Source organism: Eulemur rufifrons, chromosome 30, assembly GCF_041146395.1.
Source record: "Eulemur rufifrons isolate Redbay chromosome 30, OSU_ERuf_1, whole genome shotgun sequence".
In the NCBI taxonomy this organism is placed as follows: Eukaryota; Metazoa; Chordata; class Mammalia; order Primates; family Lemuridae; genus Eulemur; species Eulemur rufifrons.
This window is the reverse complement of record NC_091012.1, coordinates 104,269,044-104,287,116: the sequence shown is the minus strand read 5'-3', so window position 1 is coordinate 104,287,116 and position 18,073 is coordinate 104,269,044. Positions and strand designations below refer to the sequence as shown.

Below are 18,073 nucleotides of genomic sequence, written 5' to 3'. Positions count from 1 at the left end.
TTCTATTTTTAGTAGAGACGGGGTCTCGCTCTTGCTCAGGCTGGTCTCGAACTCCTGACCTCCAGCGATCCACCCGCCTCGGCCTCCCAGAGTGCTAGGATTACAGGCGTGAGCCACTGTGCCCGGCCTTAAATTCATTTTTACATCTGACAAAATTGGATACGTCCTCTTGCCTTTTTTTTTTAACATTTTTGATTGATTTTATTTATTTTAACTAAAGCACTTTAGCAAGTATAAAGAAAAAAATTTTAAAGGAAAACTATTCCCATGGGGTCTACTACCCTAGGACATTGCCTGTTTGTTTATCTAACATCTCTCCTGGTTGCTCTCCATATGTGAGCCCCTTGAGGGCCAAGATTGTGTATCATTCTTCTGTGAATTTCCCCTGGCACAAAGTAGAGTGCCTGCCCATTGTTAGTGCTCAGTTAGTGTTTATTGAATAAATACATCCATATTTTATTATACCATAGATTAGTTTGTGATATACATTTCCCCCACTAAAAATAAAATATTTTTCAAGTTTTCATAATTATTATTTAGTCATTTTATAATAGCATATCAAATTTGTGTCTAGTAATTGACTTATTTTCCTTATTGGGATATTTGCATTTTCCCCCTACTTTTGCTGTTTTGAAGGATGATGTTTACAATGGCTAGTAATTGACAACACCACTGTGTGAGAGAAAACACCTTAACAGACCTGGGCTTACATTACAGCCCTGAATTACCACATTTTGCCTCTATTATAGTTATTTATCTGTGAGTTTCATCTGTCCTAGTAAACTGTAAGCCCAGACTGTTTCATCCTTATATCCCCTACACCCTGATGTAGTAGATAGACAGTAAGTAATAGATTGATGGATGGATGATGGATGGACAGATGGATAGATGAAACATTCTGGAAGAGGTTTCTCATTTGCAGGGCAATGGTTCTTATTTTCATTACTTAGAATTCAAAGTCTTTGTTTTATAAAGATCTTACCAAGTTGAGATTCTTAAAATTTTGATAAGTAATTACAGGCTGGGCATGGTGGCTCACACCTATAAATTCCAGCACTTTGGGAGGCCAAGGTAGGAGGATCACTTGAGCCCAGGAGTTTGAGACCAGCCTGGGCAACATAGTGAAACCACATCTCTACAAATTTTTTAAAAAGGGAATTATATTTATTCAACAAATATTTATGCCTAATTGTATGTCAGGCTTTGGGTCTGTGAATAAACCAACAAAGAACCTTTGTGCCATTGAGCTTATGTTTAGTTGGGAGAAATAAATAATAAATAATAGTAAACAACACATTAGAAGATGCTAAGTGCTATGGAAATGAAAAATATGGTGTACAGTAAGAAGATAGGGAATGTGGGGGAGGGGACATGAGTTATAAGTTTTTTTATTTGTTAGTTGTTTATTTATCAAGAGAAACTATTCCATAGCCTACATATTCATGTTTCATAGTTCAGGAATACAGGTCAGTGATAAACTTCTATGTAATTCAACCCAAAGAAATTCTTTATGTTCCAAAATCACTTTGCGCTCTGAAAGATACTAGTCTTGCTCATCTCCTCAAAAGTGTTCATGGAATTATAATTTCTGTAGAAATCTGTGTATGCCTTCTTTCTTGGTTCAACCACGGCAAACTTATAGAGAGCTGCAACCTCCAGGATTGCAGTGAATGCTCCAACAATATGAAATCACAGGCACCTGGCCAGAAGGCCATGCATCTGAGGTTTCCTCAGAGCACTGAAAGCCATGCTAGTTATTGTCCTTGATAGATATGTCAACCTCAACACCAGGATCCTTCCTTGCTGATGGAGAAATGGACTTGAGTTACAAGTTTAAATAGAGTAGTCAGAGTAGGACTCATTGTAAAGGTGACACTTGAGCAAAGACTTGAAGGCAAGAGAAAGAGCTATACAGATGTTTAGGATAAAAGTGTTGTAGGCAGAGGGAACAGCCAATGCAAAGGTCCTGAGATAAGAGTGTGTCTGGCCTGTTCAAGCAACAGGAAAGAAGTCAGTGAAACCAGAATGGAGTGTATGGGAAGATAATATCAAAGACATTACACGGGGCCCTGATTGATTAGGACAGGGGTTGGCAAATGTTTTTCTACAAATGACCAGATAGTAAATATTTGTGATAAATATTGATTTTGTGGGCCGTGTAGTCTCTCTCGCAACTATTCAATGCTACCTTTGTAACATGAAGGCAAGCCACAGATGATACTTAACAAATGAACATAGCTGTATTCCAATAAAATTTTATAGACTTAAATTTAAGTTTTATGTAATTTTTACACATCATAAAATACTCTTCTTTTGATTTTTTCCACCATTTAAAAATACAAAACCATTCTTAGCTAGTGAGCCACAGAAAAACAAATGACCAGCTGCATTTGGTCTGCAGGCCATAGTTTACCAGCCCCCTGATAAGGGTTTCTAGGGCCCTTATAAGATTTTTGCTTTTTACTCTGAGTTTAAGGGGGAAGGCATTGGCAGGTTTTGAACAAACAAGGTACATGATTTGACTTATGTTTTTAAGGCATCATTCCATGGAATGAAAATAATCTGGAAGCTAGGGTACTGGAGGGGGGTAAAAGATGAAACAAGATTGCCCGTGTACCAATAATCATTGAAACTGGATGATGGGTATATAGGGTTTATTATAGTATTCTCTCTGCTATTATATAGGTTTTTAAATTTCCATAGTAAAAGGTTAAAAGCAAACCCAAAAAGTGGCACTCTTTTCTATTCAGAAAAGACTGTGAGGATGGAAGGTTAGAAACAAGAAAAGCAATTAGTCTCTTACAGTAATCTAAAAGAGAGATGGTGGTGGCTTTGACCAGAGTGGTAGCCCTGGAGGTAGTGAGAAGTGGTTGGATTCTGAATTGGTATTAAAGGTGGAGCCAACAGGATTTACTACAGATCAGTTATGGTATGTGAGAGAAAGATAAGAGTTGAGGATGACTCCAGGATTTGGGCCCAAACAATGGAAAGGGTGAAGTTTTGATAAACTGAATAGAGAAAACTGTAGATAGAACAGATTCAGGCCAGGTGCAGTGGCTCGTACCTATAATCCCGTCTACTCAGGAGACTGAGGCAGGGGGATCGCTTGAGCCCAGGAATTTGAGGCTACAGTGCACTATGATCATGCCACTGCACTCCAGCCTGGGCGGCAGAGCAAGACCCCATCTCTAATTAATTAATTAAACAGATTTGAGAAGATCATTAATTCTGTTTTGGACATTTAAATTTGAAGTGTCTATCAGATATCCTAGTGGAAATGTCAAATTGGCAGTTGCTTCCTTGAGTCTGGAGTTTGGGAGGAAGTTTTGGACTGAAGACATAAATTTAAATGTCATTGACATATAGATAGCTTTAAAGCATGAACTGGGTAAGATCACCAAGTGAGCAAGCATAGATAGAGGGGAGAACAGTACCAAGGACTGGGCCTTTGCATTCCAAAATTAAGAAGTCAAGGAGAACAGGAAGAAATAGCAGAAGCCACCAGGGAGACAGGTGGAAAACCAAGAGAGTGTGGTAGCCTGGAAACCAAGGGAAGAAAGCATTTTAAGAAGGGAAAGATAAATAATGTAAAAATGCTGCTGCTAACCTAAGAGGAGGACTATATATTGACCCCTGAATTTAGTGGTGTGATTACTGGTGATCTGGATGAGCAGTTTAGGTAGAGTGGTGATTGTAAAAGTTACGTTGCCAAGGGTCAGGGCAAAGAAAGGGGTAGGACAGTCTGGAAAAGTCGAGTAAAGAGGTCTCTAAGATGGAAGGAATAACAAGTATGTGTGTACTCATTACCATGTAGAACATAACAGTATGCATACAAAGGCAATGATCCAGTGGAGAGGAAAAGCTGCTGGAGCAAGGTTTTCAGCAGGTGAAAGAGGATGGAGTGAAGAGTGAAGGGATGGCTTTAGACAAGAGCACAGATAGTTATTCCTGGGAAACAGGATTGAAGGCACAGCGTGTGGGTGCAGTTTTAGGTATGTTTGCTGGTGGGAATCTGCAGATGTTCTTTGATTGTTTTAATTTCCTCAGTGAGGTAGCAAGAAGGACCATCAGCTGAGAGAGAGGATGTGAGTGAGGTCCAGAGGTTTGAGGAGAGAAGAGGTGTGAAGTAGTTTTCTGGATTAGCAAGGATAAAATCTAACACCTGCAGGTTTGTGGTCTAGACTAGGCAATTTCTACAGCCTCCATATCTGGAAGCTAGAACCTTTCTCCTGAGCATGAAGGCTTCTGATAATCCTGGAGCAGATCCTAAAGTCTGGTTTTATATCAGGTTCCCCAGGCAATCTGGATTTTGCCTAGACCCTGGACACAGTCCCTCTAACTGCCAGCTTTCCAGAATTCCTGTAGGGTCCCTCTGTATCTTATGTTCAAGCCCCATTCAACCTATGTCCAGATGTGTTAGGCCTTCCCTGAGAAGAAGGAACAGTGGTTAAGAATGTGACTTTTGTGACATTTTGAGCTGGATGATTAAAAATTTATATATATATGGTTTTTGGAGCCAGACTTCTGGGATTCAAATCCTAATTCTGCCTCTTGCTAGTTACATGACTTGAGGAAGTTACGTAACATCTCTGTGCCTCAGTTTCCACATCTATAAATGGCGATGATATTAGGACCTACTTAAAGTGGTAAAGAACTTAGCATAGTGCCTAATAGTAAATACTCAGTATGTTAGTGGTATAGTAGTAGTACTTTTGGTATTGTTCATATTATCATTTCCTATAGTCAATCCAACTTTGCTAATGGAAAGCTCATGTATTCATTCAGCCAAACTGAGTAGAATCATCAAGCATTTGGGGCTTGGGTAGGTGCCTGTTTTAACAGTAAAGGAATGAAGGCCTGTCTGAAGTCACATACGGAATTCAGGATCAATTGATAGGCCACCATGAGTTTACAGTTAGGCTAATATAAGTTTGACTATGATGGAAATGAACTTTTTTAAAACAAATGAAAATCTTTAGCAAGTGGGTAAATAATCAGTAAGCAAGTACATCTGCTCAGTGACTATTAAAAGTGATTGATACTAGTGGGAAAAAATGAAATGTTGAGATAAAAGTACACACACACACACCCAAAAAGAAAGAAAGTGCCTTAATATTTTTCTCATGTATTTCAAATTTTATTTATTAGTACAGATTGCTCTTATTCTAAGGCATTTCTGGTCCCTGCCTTCAGGAGCTTATAATCTGTTAAGGGAGTCTAGATATAAACATGGGAAAAGTTAAATAACACTGCAGTGACATCTCCTCTCAGACCCTTAGGGATGAGAGACCAGAAAGGCTGGCGGTCACTGTTTCTGTTGGAGTTTAAATACACAGTAGCTGAAATGAGTTTGGTAGGCTGGCTTAGACCATTTATGACATTGTTTCTGTGACCAAGTTTTGAGCAAATTGCTCTGACTCATCCATTTGTCTATTCATGGATTATTGGGGGTGATGGGCAACCAAATGGATGTTGTCCTGCACAGCAGGACAAGGACTGCTAAGGACAGATCCACCATGACCTTGGTGTTCCAGGCAGGAGTTATCTGCTCTTGAGGAGGACACGCTGTTTTCTATTTGAAGACAGAAAAAATATTTCTTTAAAGACAAAAGGCACATTTTAATTCCTAAATCAGCCTCTGGTGTTCTTTTTCAAGATTTGTATTTCAAGATTTGAAAAGACATGTTTTAATTCCTAGATCAGTCTCTGGTGTTCTTTTTAAAGATTTGTATTCTGCCACCCTATCTGATCCAATTCCCATCCCACAAAAACTCTCCTTACAAATGTGGATGTGTAAGCGTAACCTTTTCCCTCTAATGAAAGTATTATTTAAATTCTTTTCTATAATTTCTGAAGTATATATAGAAAATTATTTTCCCCCTTTAAATAAACCACAATGAGATACCTACCACTTCATAACCACTAGAGTGGCAATAATAAGAAAGGCAAACAATGACACCTCTTGGCAAAGAGGTGGAGAAATTGGAACCCTCATGCATTGCTGGTGGAAATGTAAAATGGTACAACTGCTGTGAAAAACAGTTTGGCAGTTCCTCAAAATGCTAAACGTAGTTACCTTATGAATCAGCAATTCCACCCCTAAGTATATACCTGCAGTTGGAGAGGTCTCCAAGACCACCCTCAGGTTCAATAATTCATTAGAAGGACTCACAGAACTCAGAAGAACAATTATACCCACAGTTATGATTTATTACAGTGAAAAGTTACATATTTAAAATCAGCCAAGGAAAGAGGTGTATAGGACATGGTCCAGGAGAGACCAGACATGGAGCTTCCAGTTATCCCCTGCCAGCAGAGTCAGTGCTTATTTCTCCCAGCAACGATGTGTAATAATAAATAGAGTATTGCCAACCAGGAAAGCTCACCCGTGGTGTTCAGAAATTTTATTAAGGATTGGCCATATAGACACAGCTAACCATCCATCTGGCTGACCTTACTCTTGGGTCCCTCCAGAGGTCAGGCTGATATCACGTGGCCCAAAGCTTACACCATAAATCACATTGTTAGCATAGACTATCTGACTTGGCTCAAGGCCCCCAGGTAAACAAAGATATTCTTATCAGGCAGTACATTCCCGGGGCTTAAAGGTTATCTCTCAGGAGCTGAGGACAACAGGCCAAACCTTTCTCTGGACAAGGTTAATCCTTTACTCTGAAAAATACCCAAGAGAAATAAAAACATATATCCACACAAAAACTTCTACCTGAATTTTCATATCAGCATTATTTCAGAATAGCCAAAAAATAAAAACAACCCAATGTCTATCAACTGATGAAATGGGGTATATCCATACAATGGAATATTTTTGGGCCATAAAAAGGAATGAACTTATAATACATGCTACAACATGGATGAACCTTAAAAACAAGCTAAGTGAAAGAAGCCAGACTCAAATGATCACATATTGTATGATTCCACTTATATGAAATATCCAGAATGGGCAAATCTATAGAGATAGAAAGTAGGTTAGCAGTTGCTTGGGGTTGGGAACAGAGAGTGCCTATGAATAGATACGAGATTTCTTCCTTAGGGGTGATGAAAATGTTCTGGAATAATTAGGTAGTGGCAATGGTTGCACAACTCTGTAAATATGTTGAAAACCATTGAAACACTTTAAAACTGGTAAATTGTATGGTATGCAAAATATGTCTCCATAAAGCTGGTTTTTTGTGGGCGTTATTTCAGTAAACAGATGTAATGACCACACTGTAATGCATGTAGTGAAGTGTCTAAAGACACATGTGTATAACCCTGGTCAACCACCCAAGCGAAAAAGGATGTTGCAGCCAGCTGAAAAAAGGCCAGTTCTTTTCTGCTTAATGTCTCAGAGAGGCTGTATTTAGATTGGATGGGAGTGAAAAGACTCCATGATGTGAAGGGGTCTACTAGGCTTTTTCTGACCCCGTTTGTACGGAAACACCCAGTATACTCTCTCTGGTTCCTATCTTACTGGAGCTGTCCCTCACAGAAACACAAAACAGAAATGGCTTTTACACAGTAAGGCCAATGTGCTTCTGAGTCTTCACACTAGACCAGGGGGACAGACCTTGGAGGGCTCCCAAAGCATAGAATGGCTGCTCTCAACAATGACAATTCCTGTCACTCTGGAGTCTTTCTCACAGACAAAAGTAAAAACATCACAAAAATATAACTACACACAAAAAGCTGTATATTTTTAAGCATATTAAGAAATATATAACATACTTTTATACATCAGCAATCTATTAGAAATATTACAAAATGAATATTTTATATGTAAATATATTTAAATAGATATATATACGCAATAAGGTGGAGTGCTATTTTCCCATCTAAGGTGGTTTTCCCTATCCAGGCAAGAGGAAATCATCTATACACATATGAAGGGAGGGGAAGGATAGCACACACATAAATATATATGCATAATATATTTTGCATTGAAAAGATACATAATTCTGATATATACATACGTGGATATTTTAAAAATATGAACAATAATAAAATAAAAATATATATTTAAAAGACCCATATAAAAGATGTTTGTAAAAGTACTACTTGCTACAATGAGAACAGTGTTATCTCAGTTAAAATTTTTTTAATTTTAAATTTTTAAAAATAAAAATTTTTTTAAATGGACATAATACCTCCCCTATCACCTAAGTGGTTACAGTAGAAATAAATGAGAGAAAAAAGGCATTTTGTTTAATAGAATGTGTCGGGCCTGAGTTTTAGAAAAAAGGAAATAAATATTTGATTAGCTCCAAAACTTGGTTGGCACTTTGTCTTCTTCCCCTCCTCCCTCCCTCCTTCCCTTCTTCCTTCTTTTTCTTCTTCACTTTATATTTTTTTATTTTTTGGTGGACAATATAAGGGATCATTAGTCAAGCTTTATCTTTTATATTGTGATCTATATTGCTACATTGTAATTATACATATTTATGGGGTACAATTTGATGTTTTTATATATATATATATATATATATATGTGTGTGTGTTCTATAATGATCAAATGAGGGTATTTAGCCTACCCATCACCTCATACATTTATCATTTCTTTGTGGTGAGAATATTCAAAAGTCTCTTTTCTAGCTATTTGTAAAATGCAATAATACCTTACTGTTAACCATTGTCACCCTACTGTGCAATAGAACACCAGAACTTATTTCTCCTATTTAAATGTAACTTTGTACCCATTGACCAGCATTTGGTGGTGACCAAAGTATATAGACCTCCAGCCATAAATATCACAGAATTATCTTTTTTGAAACTAGATGGATTTTATGGCAGAGTCTCCAAAGAGACATTCACTTTTTCAGACAAGTACCCAATTCTTATCTGCACATTATCTTTTATTTTGAGTAATTTATATTTGTTTATGTTTATTTCTCTTCGTTCTGTAAATTTAACCTGAGATGATCTGTTTTTAGTTTCCTATTAGTAGCAGTTTTATGTCACACATTCTTCCCCTTGAATAGAAAATCCTTTTGCTTTTTCTTCCCATATTTTTGGCAGTTATTAAACAGCAAAAGACCACTATGCTCAAGATGTTTAATCTTTTGCTAAAGAAACCTTTTGCTACTTGTTTTTTAAAGGCCTGGCTAGTTTCTTAGCCAAGTGATAACACAAGGTACCCAGATAAAAGTACATCTTAGGCTTTCATCATCTTCATTTTCATGAGGCTTGTCAAATAACATGGAAGTTTTAAAGAAGGATACAGCTTTCAGTGTAATATAACAGACTTTTCCAATAGAGCTGTCCAAAGCTGGGATGGGTTGGTCTTAGGAGGTTTTGAGCATCTTATCAGTGGAAGAATTCAGTAAGTAGCTAGATTACCACTTAATTGGAAAGTGGAGAGGGGTGTGTGGAGGGCGGGGCACTATAGAGGAAGTTCAAGCAATAATAAATGTGAGGCTGGATTAGATGATCTTAGAATTATATTCTATCCCTGGAATTCTTTATCATGTGCAATTAGTTTAAATGGAATCTTCCCCATTAAATCTTTGAGGGTTGCCAGTATTCGCTTAGATGTTGAACTTCTCAGTCTTTTTTTTTTTTTTCCCAAAAAATTTTACGGGGGTACAAACGTTTAGGTTACATATATTGCATTTGCACTGCCCGAGTCGGAGCTACAAGTGTGCCCATCCCAGACTGTGCACACTGCACCCGTTAGGCATATTTTTACCCATCCCCTCCTCCCCCCTCCCACCTGCCTGATCCCCGATGAATGTTACTTCCATATGTGCACATAAGTGTTGATCAATTAGTACCAATTTGATGGTGAGTACATGTGGTGCTTGTTTTTCCATTCTTGGGATACTTCACTTAGTAGAATGGGCTCCAGCTCTATCCAGGATAATACAAGAGGTGCTATAGATCACCATTGTTTTTTGTGGCTGAGTAGAACTCTATGGTATACATACACCACATTTTATTAATCCACTCATGTATTGATGGGCACTTGGGTTGAATTTCTCAGTCTTAAGGAGACCTGTCAAGCTTTTTATCCTTTTTGTCTTTAGCCATATCCAATGTCATTCTCTGTGTTTAATTATCAAAAACCTAACAAGTAACTGAGCAGTCTGCCTTCCAGATGCAACTTCCAAAAGAGTTGAGACTTGGCTTTAACCATGAGAGTTCCAGCTAGCATTCATGGGCCAGGTTCTTCCTGCTTTGTCTCCCTATGAATCATCAGTGCATGCTACATAGTAATAATGAATGTGTTAAATCTGTGAATGAAAGGCAGAGTATTATAAACTTAATTTCAGATTGTCTATAACCATACTGTCCAATAGAACTTTCCACAGCAATGGAAATGTTTTATATCTATGCTGTCCAGTATGGTTGAAATGTGACTAATGTGACTGAGGAGCAAAATTTTTAATTGTATGTAATTTTAATTAATTTGAATTTAAATAGCACTCATAGCTAGTTGGCTATCATGTTAGACAGCTCAGCTCTATAAGAATAATGTCAAGAAGTTAAGTTACTTAGGTATTGCAATTCCCATGGCCTTTTTAAAATCAGTAAGTGCTCTGGCAATAATACTGACTTTGTTTTTTCTTTCATTTGTTCAGAAGCATTTTCTGAGCAACTGCTTGTTGATGGTGATGCAAAATGAATGACACAGCTTCTGTCTTTGATCTATGGCCAGGGGCTTCACAGTTATTATACTGATAGGTACAATGTGAAAAGAAGCATATGGGGTAATGTGGGGGACACAGAGAAGAGACCACATGACTGTTTAAGGGAATGAAAGAAGGCCTCTCAGAAAAACTGACATTTGAATGCTTGAGCTGAAACCTTAAAGGGGGAGTTTGAATATTTTTTGCCTCTGTTTTTGCTATTTTCTGTAAGAACAGGTTTCCTGGGTTACGTATAGTGCATCTGTCATGATCAATTGAGAACCAGATTTCTCCCTGTCTTTCCTTTGCTTCCTGCAAGCTCTCTATTTTGATCAAGAGACATGGGTCTCTCCCTTTCCCCCATACCCTGCCACCTTGACACATCTTTTCTTCCTGCAGTGTTCGGTAAAAAGCTGCATCACTGCCTTCCACGTCACCTGTGCCTTTGAGCACAGCCTAGAGATGAAGACTGTTCTAGATGAGGGAGATCAAGTGAAGTTCAAGTCATACTGCCTCAAGCATAGCCAAAACAGGCAGAAATGTGGGGAGGCTGAGTACCCCCACCACAGGGCTACAGAGCAGAGCCAGGCCAAAAGTGAGAAAACCAGCCTGCGGGCACAGAAGCTTCAGGAGCTGGAGGAGGAGTTCTATTCCTTGGTACAAGTGGAAGATGTGGCCACAGAGCTGGGGCTGCCCTTGCTAGTTATGGACTTTATCTATAATTACTGGAAACTGAAGCGGAAAAGCAACTTCAATAAGCCATTATTTCCTCCAAAGGAGGATGAAGAAAATGGGCTGGTGCAGCCAAAAGAGGAAAGCATTCACACTCGCATGAGAATGTTTATGCACCTACGGCAGGACCTGGAGAGGGTAAGGTGACCAGCTGTGACTAGTATGTACGTCTCGGTCTGCGTAGAAATGGAAGTCCCATTTCCAGTTTAAAAATGGTCATTTATAGTGTGGGCTTTCTGTGTCCTTGCTTATCTTCTGATTTCACTGTGGCCCCAGATATTGGGCTCTGTTTAAATTTTGATAGGCACATTCAGGGGATTGGAGAGAGCTCACTGATGTTCTCTGTGAACTTTAAATTTGAAATATATTCTCATTTGGTTTACTTTTTATTCACTGTTGAGCCTAAATTGGCTCATCTGTATTTTACTGACACATTTATGAGACTGGGGGCTGAAGAAAGAGTGAATTTTGTTCAGGCAAGCACTAGATCAGGGTTTCTCAAACTCTGCACTATTGACATTTTAGACTGGATGGTTTGTTGTAGGGGGCTGTCCTTTGTTGTGGGGACATCGTAAGATGTTTAGCAGCATCTCTGGCCTCTACCCACCAAATGCCAGTATCACCCCCGCAACACATACTCAGTGTGACAAACAAAAATGTCTCCAAATTACCAAATGCCCCCTGAGGGTGAAAATCGTCCCTGGTTGAGAGCCACTCCAACACATAATTCAGTGTAACTCATGATGTATTTATCAATTATCTATTAAATTAGGTGTCGCAAGAGTTCAGATATAAGTTAGGCCCTGTGTTTACCCTAGAGAATTTCATAATTAAATATAATTATAGAAATGGCTTGATTTGTTTCTCTGCCACCAAAATTTGAAAGGCAACTAATAGATTTGGCTCAGTTTTTAAAATTTAGGACATACATATATAGCACCTATTGTTATTGCTATTATTGCCAATGCTGTTCTAAGCATTTGATAAATATTAACTCAATCCTAATATGCCCATGAAAAAATACTATTATTATCATCATCATCCCTATTTACAAATTAGGGTACAGAAAAGTTAAGTAACTTTCCCAGGTGGGTAGTATGAGAGAGTGAGGATTTCACCCTTGTGGCTGTAGAAACTTGGTTTGAGCTCAAAAGTATGAGCAAAAAAGCCACTTCCAGTCTTCCCGGCAGACCTTTATTCTGCTGGTGCAGCACTCATTAGAAAATTGTACTGGATACAGTATTGTCATCATTTGTACTCAAGGATGTAAAGGGAAGGCTGAATTGTTAAACCATCGTTCAGTCTTTTCAACCTGGCTGTGCAAATAAATACCAAGCCTATGACACCGCAGGGTGAGAAGGTTTCAGGAGGCAGCTTTGGAACATTTTGCTTGTGCTGCTGATTAATATGGGAACCATAATCCCACAATTAATCATGCTGCATGGATTCCTGTGGAGTGGCTTTCATTCTGCAGCTCTTGGGTTTTGTCTTCTCTTTTCACCCTCCCCCACCCCACCTAACTTTAGGTGTCTTCATTTTAGCTAAACAATTTCAATTGTCAGGTTTACTTAACATGATGTCTTTATTTGCTGGGGATTGGGCTTTCAGGTCCGAAATCTGTGCTACATGATAAGCAGGCGAGAGAAGCTGAAACTGTCACATAGCAAAATGCAGGAACAGATCTTCAATATGCAAGTCCAGCTTGCTAACCAAGAAATTGCTGCAGGTAACCTGTATGTTAAAAATGTCCTAATAAATATATAGATACTGGTTGCATCCTATTTTAACAATTTAATTTTTATGTCAGTTGTTCCACTTAAAAATCTTTAAAAATTCTTGTCAAATATCTCGTTCACTCCAGTCCAATCCTGATAGAACATGGCCCACTTCACTGTCAACTAATGAGGCAAGAAATCCCAGAGTGGGGTGGGGGGAGTTGCAGGTCCAGGGCAGATAACCTAAGTCCAAGACAGATATTCGGCCATTAGTTGGAGCCATGAAATTATTCTATAATTATTGAATTCATTTAGAAATCAATAGAATAGGATCTAACCCCAGTTTCCAGAAAACATTTAATTCCAGGATTACTCATCTTAACAATAGTTTAAAAGAGATCTTTAGCCGGAAGTTAGAAGATCTGAGTTCTTATCTTTTCATTTATTCACTAATATTTCTTGAACATCTACTGTGGACTAAGAACAGAGCTAGAAGACGAAGCAGTCAGTAAGACAGAATCCCAACCACAGGGTACACTGCCCATTTGGTGAGTGAGACAGGTGAGCATAATTATAGTACCCTAAACATGGGAAGTTTGGCTGGAATGATGACAATTACATTCAGTAACACCTATAACCTACCTCCCTATGCCTCATTTAACACAAAGGTCAGTGGCAGAGCCTGAACAACTAGGGGTCCCTGGGCAGGGGGTGTGCAGAATCATTTCCTGCCAAGGGCCAGCCATAGAGCAAGAGAGATACTCAAGAAATGAGGTGTCACATCATGAGTCACAGCAGAGTGGTATAGCAGGAGGCAGCAGAGCTGCTCAGCCACAAGGGCAACAGTGACAGGCAAAACAAAGAGAACCAAAGGACAGCAGGGAAAGCCCCCACATGCTGAGGAAATTGGCTCCTACCCACGCACCTTCTGATTGGTAGGAGCGAGCCTCATTACAACTTGCAGCATCAGAAGGAGGCAACCCCTGGCAGAGATGGGTTGGGGATCCTTGGGGAACAAGTGCTGCCCATTGGGGCACATAAGAGCTGTACTCTCTATATCTCATTTTTGTGAGGCTACAGAAGATGATAATGGGCAAAGGTCAAGTCCCTATGCAAGGAGGAATTATTTGGTAGTGCCTTTTTAATTTCAGAGCACTCAAAATAACAGAGGAAGACCTGTTATAATTGTGATTATAGGGTAACATAACTGGGTAATTAATTGCTAATACTCCCCAGGCCAAGCCCATAGCTGGCCATTGGCAGGAATTGTTGTGATTCTTTTCTGCTGGCCTTACCACTACAAGATCTCCCACCTCCATAATGGTCATTGTAGTCAGGAAATTATTCTAGGTTAAGGATATAAAATTTGCAGGAACCACCCACTACCACTTCTAATGCCAAGTTCAAACAGCATACATACTCTTCATCCTCCAAAACCTGTGTCTACATTTCTGAGGGTTTGCATTTGACTTGCTTTAGGAAGGCCAGGAAAGATTGGAGGAGGGTGTCTGAAATGTGTCTGTTTAAGGATAAAGCCCCTAGATGCGTGTGCATGCACACACACACACACACACACACACAAATAGGGAGACCCTGTTCTAGACCATTACTACTGACATTCTTTTCAGAAATGGAAGGGGCAAAGATGGGGATGCAGGAGACAACACACTAGTCTTTGTGGTCATTTTGCAGACCGAGAGAGCAGAGGTGGGGAGCCATATAGCAAACAGTGGCATTGCTAAGTTTTTCATCTTTTGCACTCCTGGCCCCAACCTCTAGTTCACCTCACTCCAACTGTTACACCATGATGTACATACATATCAAAGCCAGATGCTTATTAGACGTTTGGAAGAGTGGGTGTGTGAACTCACTCTGCCATAAGCACATTGCCATTATTTAAATCAGTTGTTAAAATGAGTCTTTCTTTTTGATCTCAGGACTTCCTTTGACAAGTGCACTAGAAAACTCATTGTTTTACCCACCACCAAGAATTACCTTAAAGTTAAAAATGCCCAGATCAACCCAGGAAGACCGCAGAAAGAACTCCACAGAGACTGATCACCAACCCCACTCTCCTGACAGCGACTCCCCTGTTCATAGTATAAGAAGCATGCAAGTGCCTCAGGAGCCTCTAGAAATAAGAGTGAAATCATATCAGAGATATCCACTAGAGAGCAAGAATAACTGTTTGCCGGCCAGTCTCAGCCATTCCAAGAGTGAAGCAAAGGATTCCAGTCCTTCTTGGAGAACCCCGTCTTCAGAGTTCTATCATGGGCAGTCACTGGGAAAGCCTCTGGTCCTTCAGGCCGCCCTCCATGGACAGTCTTCCATTGGGAATGGGAAAAGTCAGCCTAATTCAAAGTTTTCCAAATCCAATGGCCTGGAGGGCAGCTGGTCTGAGAATGTCACCCAAAAAGACGGCTCAAGTGAGATGTTCTGTGATCAGGAGTCCACACTAAGCTCACACTTGGCCAGTGAGGGCAGCTTTAGAAAATCCACCATGGAACATTTTGGCAGATCCTTTAAAGAGACCACCAACAGGTGGGTGAGGACCACAGAGGACCTCCAATGCTGTGTGAAACCAACTAAGAATATGAACCCCAAAGAGCAGTTGTGGGGTAGGCAGCTTCTCAGGCGGTCTGCAGGGAGAGCTCCATATCAGGAAAATGATGGGTATTGCCCAGATTTGGAGCTGAGTGATTCAGAAGTAGAAAGTGATGGGAATAAAGAAAAGGTGAGGGTAAGGAGAGATAGCTCAGACAGGGAAAATCCTTCCCATGGCTCTAGACGGGATTGCCACAGTAAAAGCAAGCCACACCCCCTTTCCCACAGCTCAATGCAAAGGTGATCAGAAACTCCCAAGGATAACCCAAACTTTGCCTTTGCCCCATATATTGGGGAAAACTCATACACCAAAAGAATTCTAGCATATGTTAGGAGGAATTGCAATGAAAAGGATAAAATTTTTCCACACTAAATCGGCTTGCAGTTTTTTGAAAGGTTTCAAGTCTAGTTTTTACAAACATGTTACAGGAATTGCAGATTGTCCAGAGGTTTGTCAGACGCTATTTGGAGCAGCTGGGCCCAGAGTATTTACTCAGTAAATATTTTGAGTCAGCTTTCCAGTTAATAATAATATATTGATAAGTGTATGTATTAAGAGTCCTTGCGTTGTTAACAGATTTGCAAGAGACCATGATTATCAGACACTAAAACTACTTACCTTTTGAAGCTACAGCATGTGACTTCCAGAGCTCCTGTCTGTAGGAAGTTTCTAACTCCACTGGTATCTATAAACCTTCAGGAGAGTGACATCTCAGATACTGTCAAACTCACTACCCTCTTCCTTTGCTCTGCACAAGGTCGAGTTCCTTTCACAGTATCTTAACTTACTGAGTCAATACTCCTAATGCTCATAATTGTCCAGTGCCTGTTCCTAGACTTGCCTGTTAGTGACACACTCATAACTATTTTACCCAGCTAACAAGCATAAAAGGCTAACTTGTGGATAGTGTTTACAAAAGTACTACTTCTAAGGAAAATGCTCTGATTCTTCCTGTCTAGGCATTTGTGAAGGATTCCAGAGCTTTTCCCAAAGTGAGACCATTTCTGGGGTATTTGTACCAGGTCAGGGTTTTGTGTTGTTGTTTTCAAATAAGTTTGACTAAAATAAGTTTGGCTGACAGTTTTTGTATACCTCCTTTAATGTTTATAAAATTTATATTGAGGTATAATTAAAATATATTGAAATGCACAGAGGTTAAGTATTCTTACCTGCTTTAATTTTGAAACAGATTTTTATTGCCAAACAGAATTTGAAAGCATGTGTTTAACACATGGATATAATTTAGCTTTGTATCAACTTTGAATCTGAGGTAATTTCCCAAACAAAAAGGCTGGAGCCATTTTTCAGAAGTTGCTTATACCTTGTTCCCAAACTATCAGCCTTGACGAATTTCTGAGAGGAAGAGAATAATTACATTGGGGAGGGATAAAAAACATGTCTGCTTCCCATTTGAAGAAGGGAAGAATGTTGCAGGTTTAAAAATGTGAAACAGACTATAATTATCAGCTCTCATTTCTTCTTAGCCTTAAATTAACATTCTCTTTCTTCTAGTTTGGGAAAAGTATAGCGGTAATTTTCAAACAAAAGAGGTTATTTTCAATTTTTAAAGTTTCTTACTGGTGAAACAGCCCAGCTATAGTAGGTGCCAGTCAGTCAAGGCAGAGGCCCTCTCTCTATCAATATGGAAAATTCAGCAGTTTTCCTCTCCCCCACTTTTGTTCTTGTGCCCTTGTTAATGGATTCTTTTGCTTTTTGCTTTCTCCTTTTCTGAAAACTTCTGTATTTTGCCTCTCCTTTGGGTACATCTTCAAAATGCTGCTTTTGTGCCTATGTACGTGTGTGAACATGCCATAGCATGTGGGGTAGGTGTCTTATATTTTGTTTGAATGGCAAATCTATGAATTATCCAGAATAAGGAAGAGAAATTCCCCTATTTATGTATTAGGTTTCTGTGCCTTTTCTTTGAATTCTTCTGGAGTAGTTATTAATTTGACACCTTCATGGTAATGGAATTATATGGAGCTGTGTTTTAAATTGCTTATGTCAGAGGCCAATGCAGTAGCCTGTGTCCTTTCATGCCTTTCAATTCTGAGTGAGTGGGAGGAAAAGCAAACATCAAAATCGTGCTTCAGCCAAATTTTATATGTAATGCCATTGGGAAAGTATTGTCTAAAATATCATTCCAGTCAGGGAAATAAAGTTGTAATATTTTTACAGGATTTTCCTAAGTAAATGAAGGAGCCTTCAATTGTATAAATTTCAATTGTCCCAAAATGTATTTGCTACATTTTGTTGTTGTTTGAAGTATTACCTCTTAACCTTCTGTGTTAATTTTTTTCATTTTGTCTTATATAGTCCAGTTTTCCAAGAGAAACTCAGTCTTTTTTCAAATGTCACCTTTTTACCAATACTTTTTAATTAAATTATGAAAACTGCTA

General features: G+C 39.1%; 1 protein-coding gene across 2 annotated transcripts in view; it reads left to right on the top strand.

Moving 5' to 3' along the window:
* JADE3 (jade family PHD finger 3) overlaps positions 1–18,073 on the top strand; it is a 136,454-nt gene extending 118,381 nt beyond the window's left edge. For both annotated transcript variants that reach the window (XM_069463139.1, XM_069463138.1), the window contains exons 9-11: positions 11,022–11,492; positions 12,963–13,080; positions 15,007–18,073. In XM_069463139.1, the coding sequence (XP_069319240.1) occupies positions 11,022–11,492; positions 12,963–13,080; positions 15,007–15,917 (1,500 nt within the window). In that variant the 3' untranslated portion in view covers positions 15,918–18,073. The remainder of the gene's footprint in view (positions 1–11,021; positions 11,493–12,962; positions 13,081–15,006) is intronic.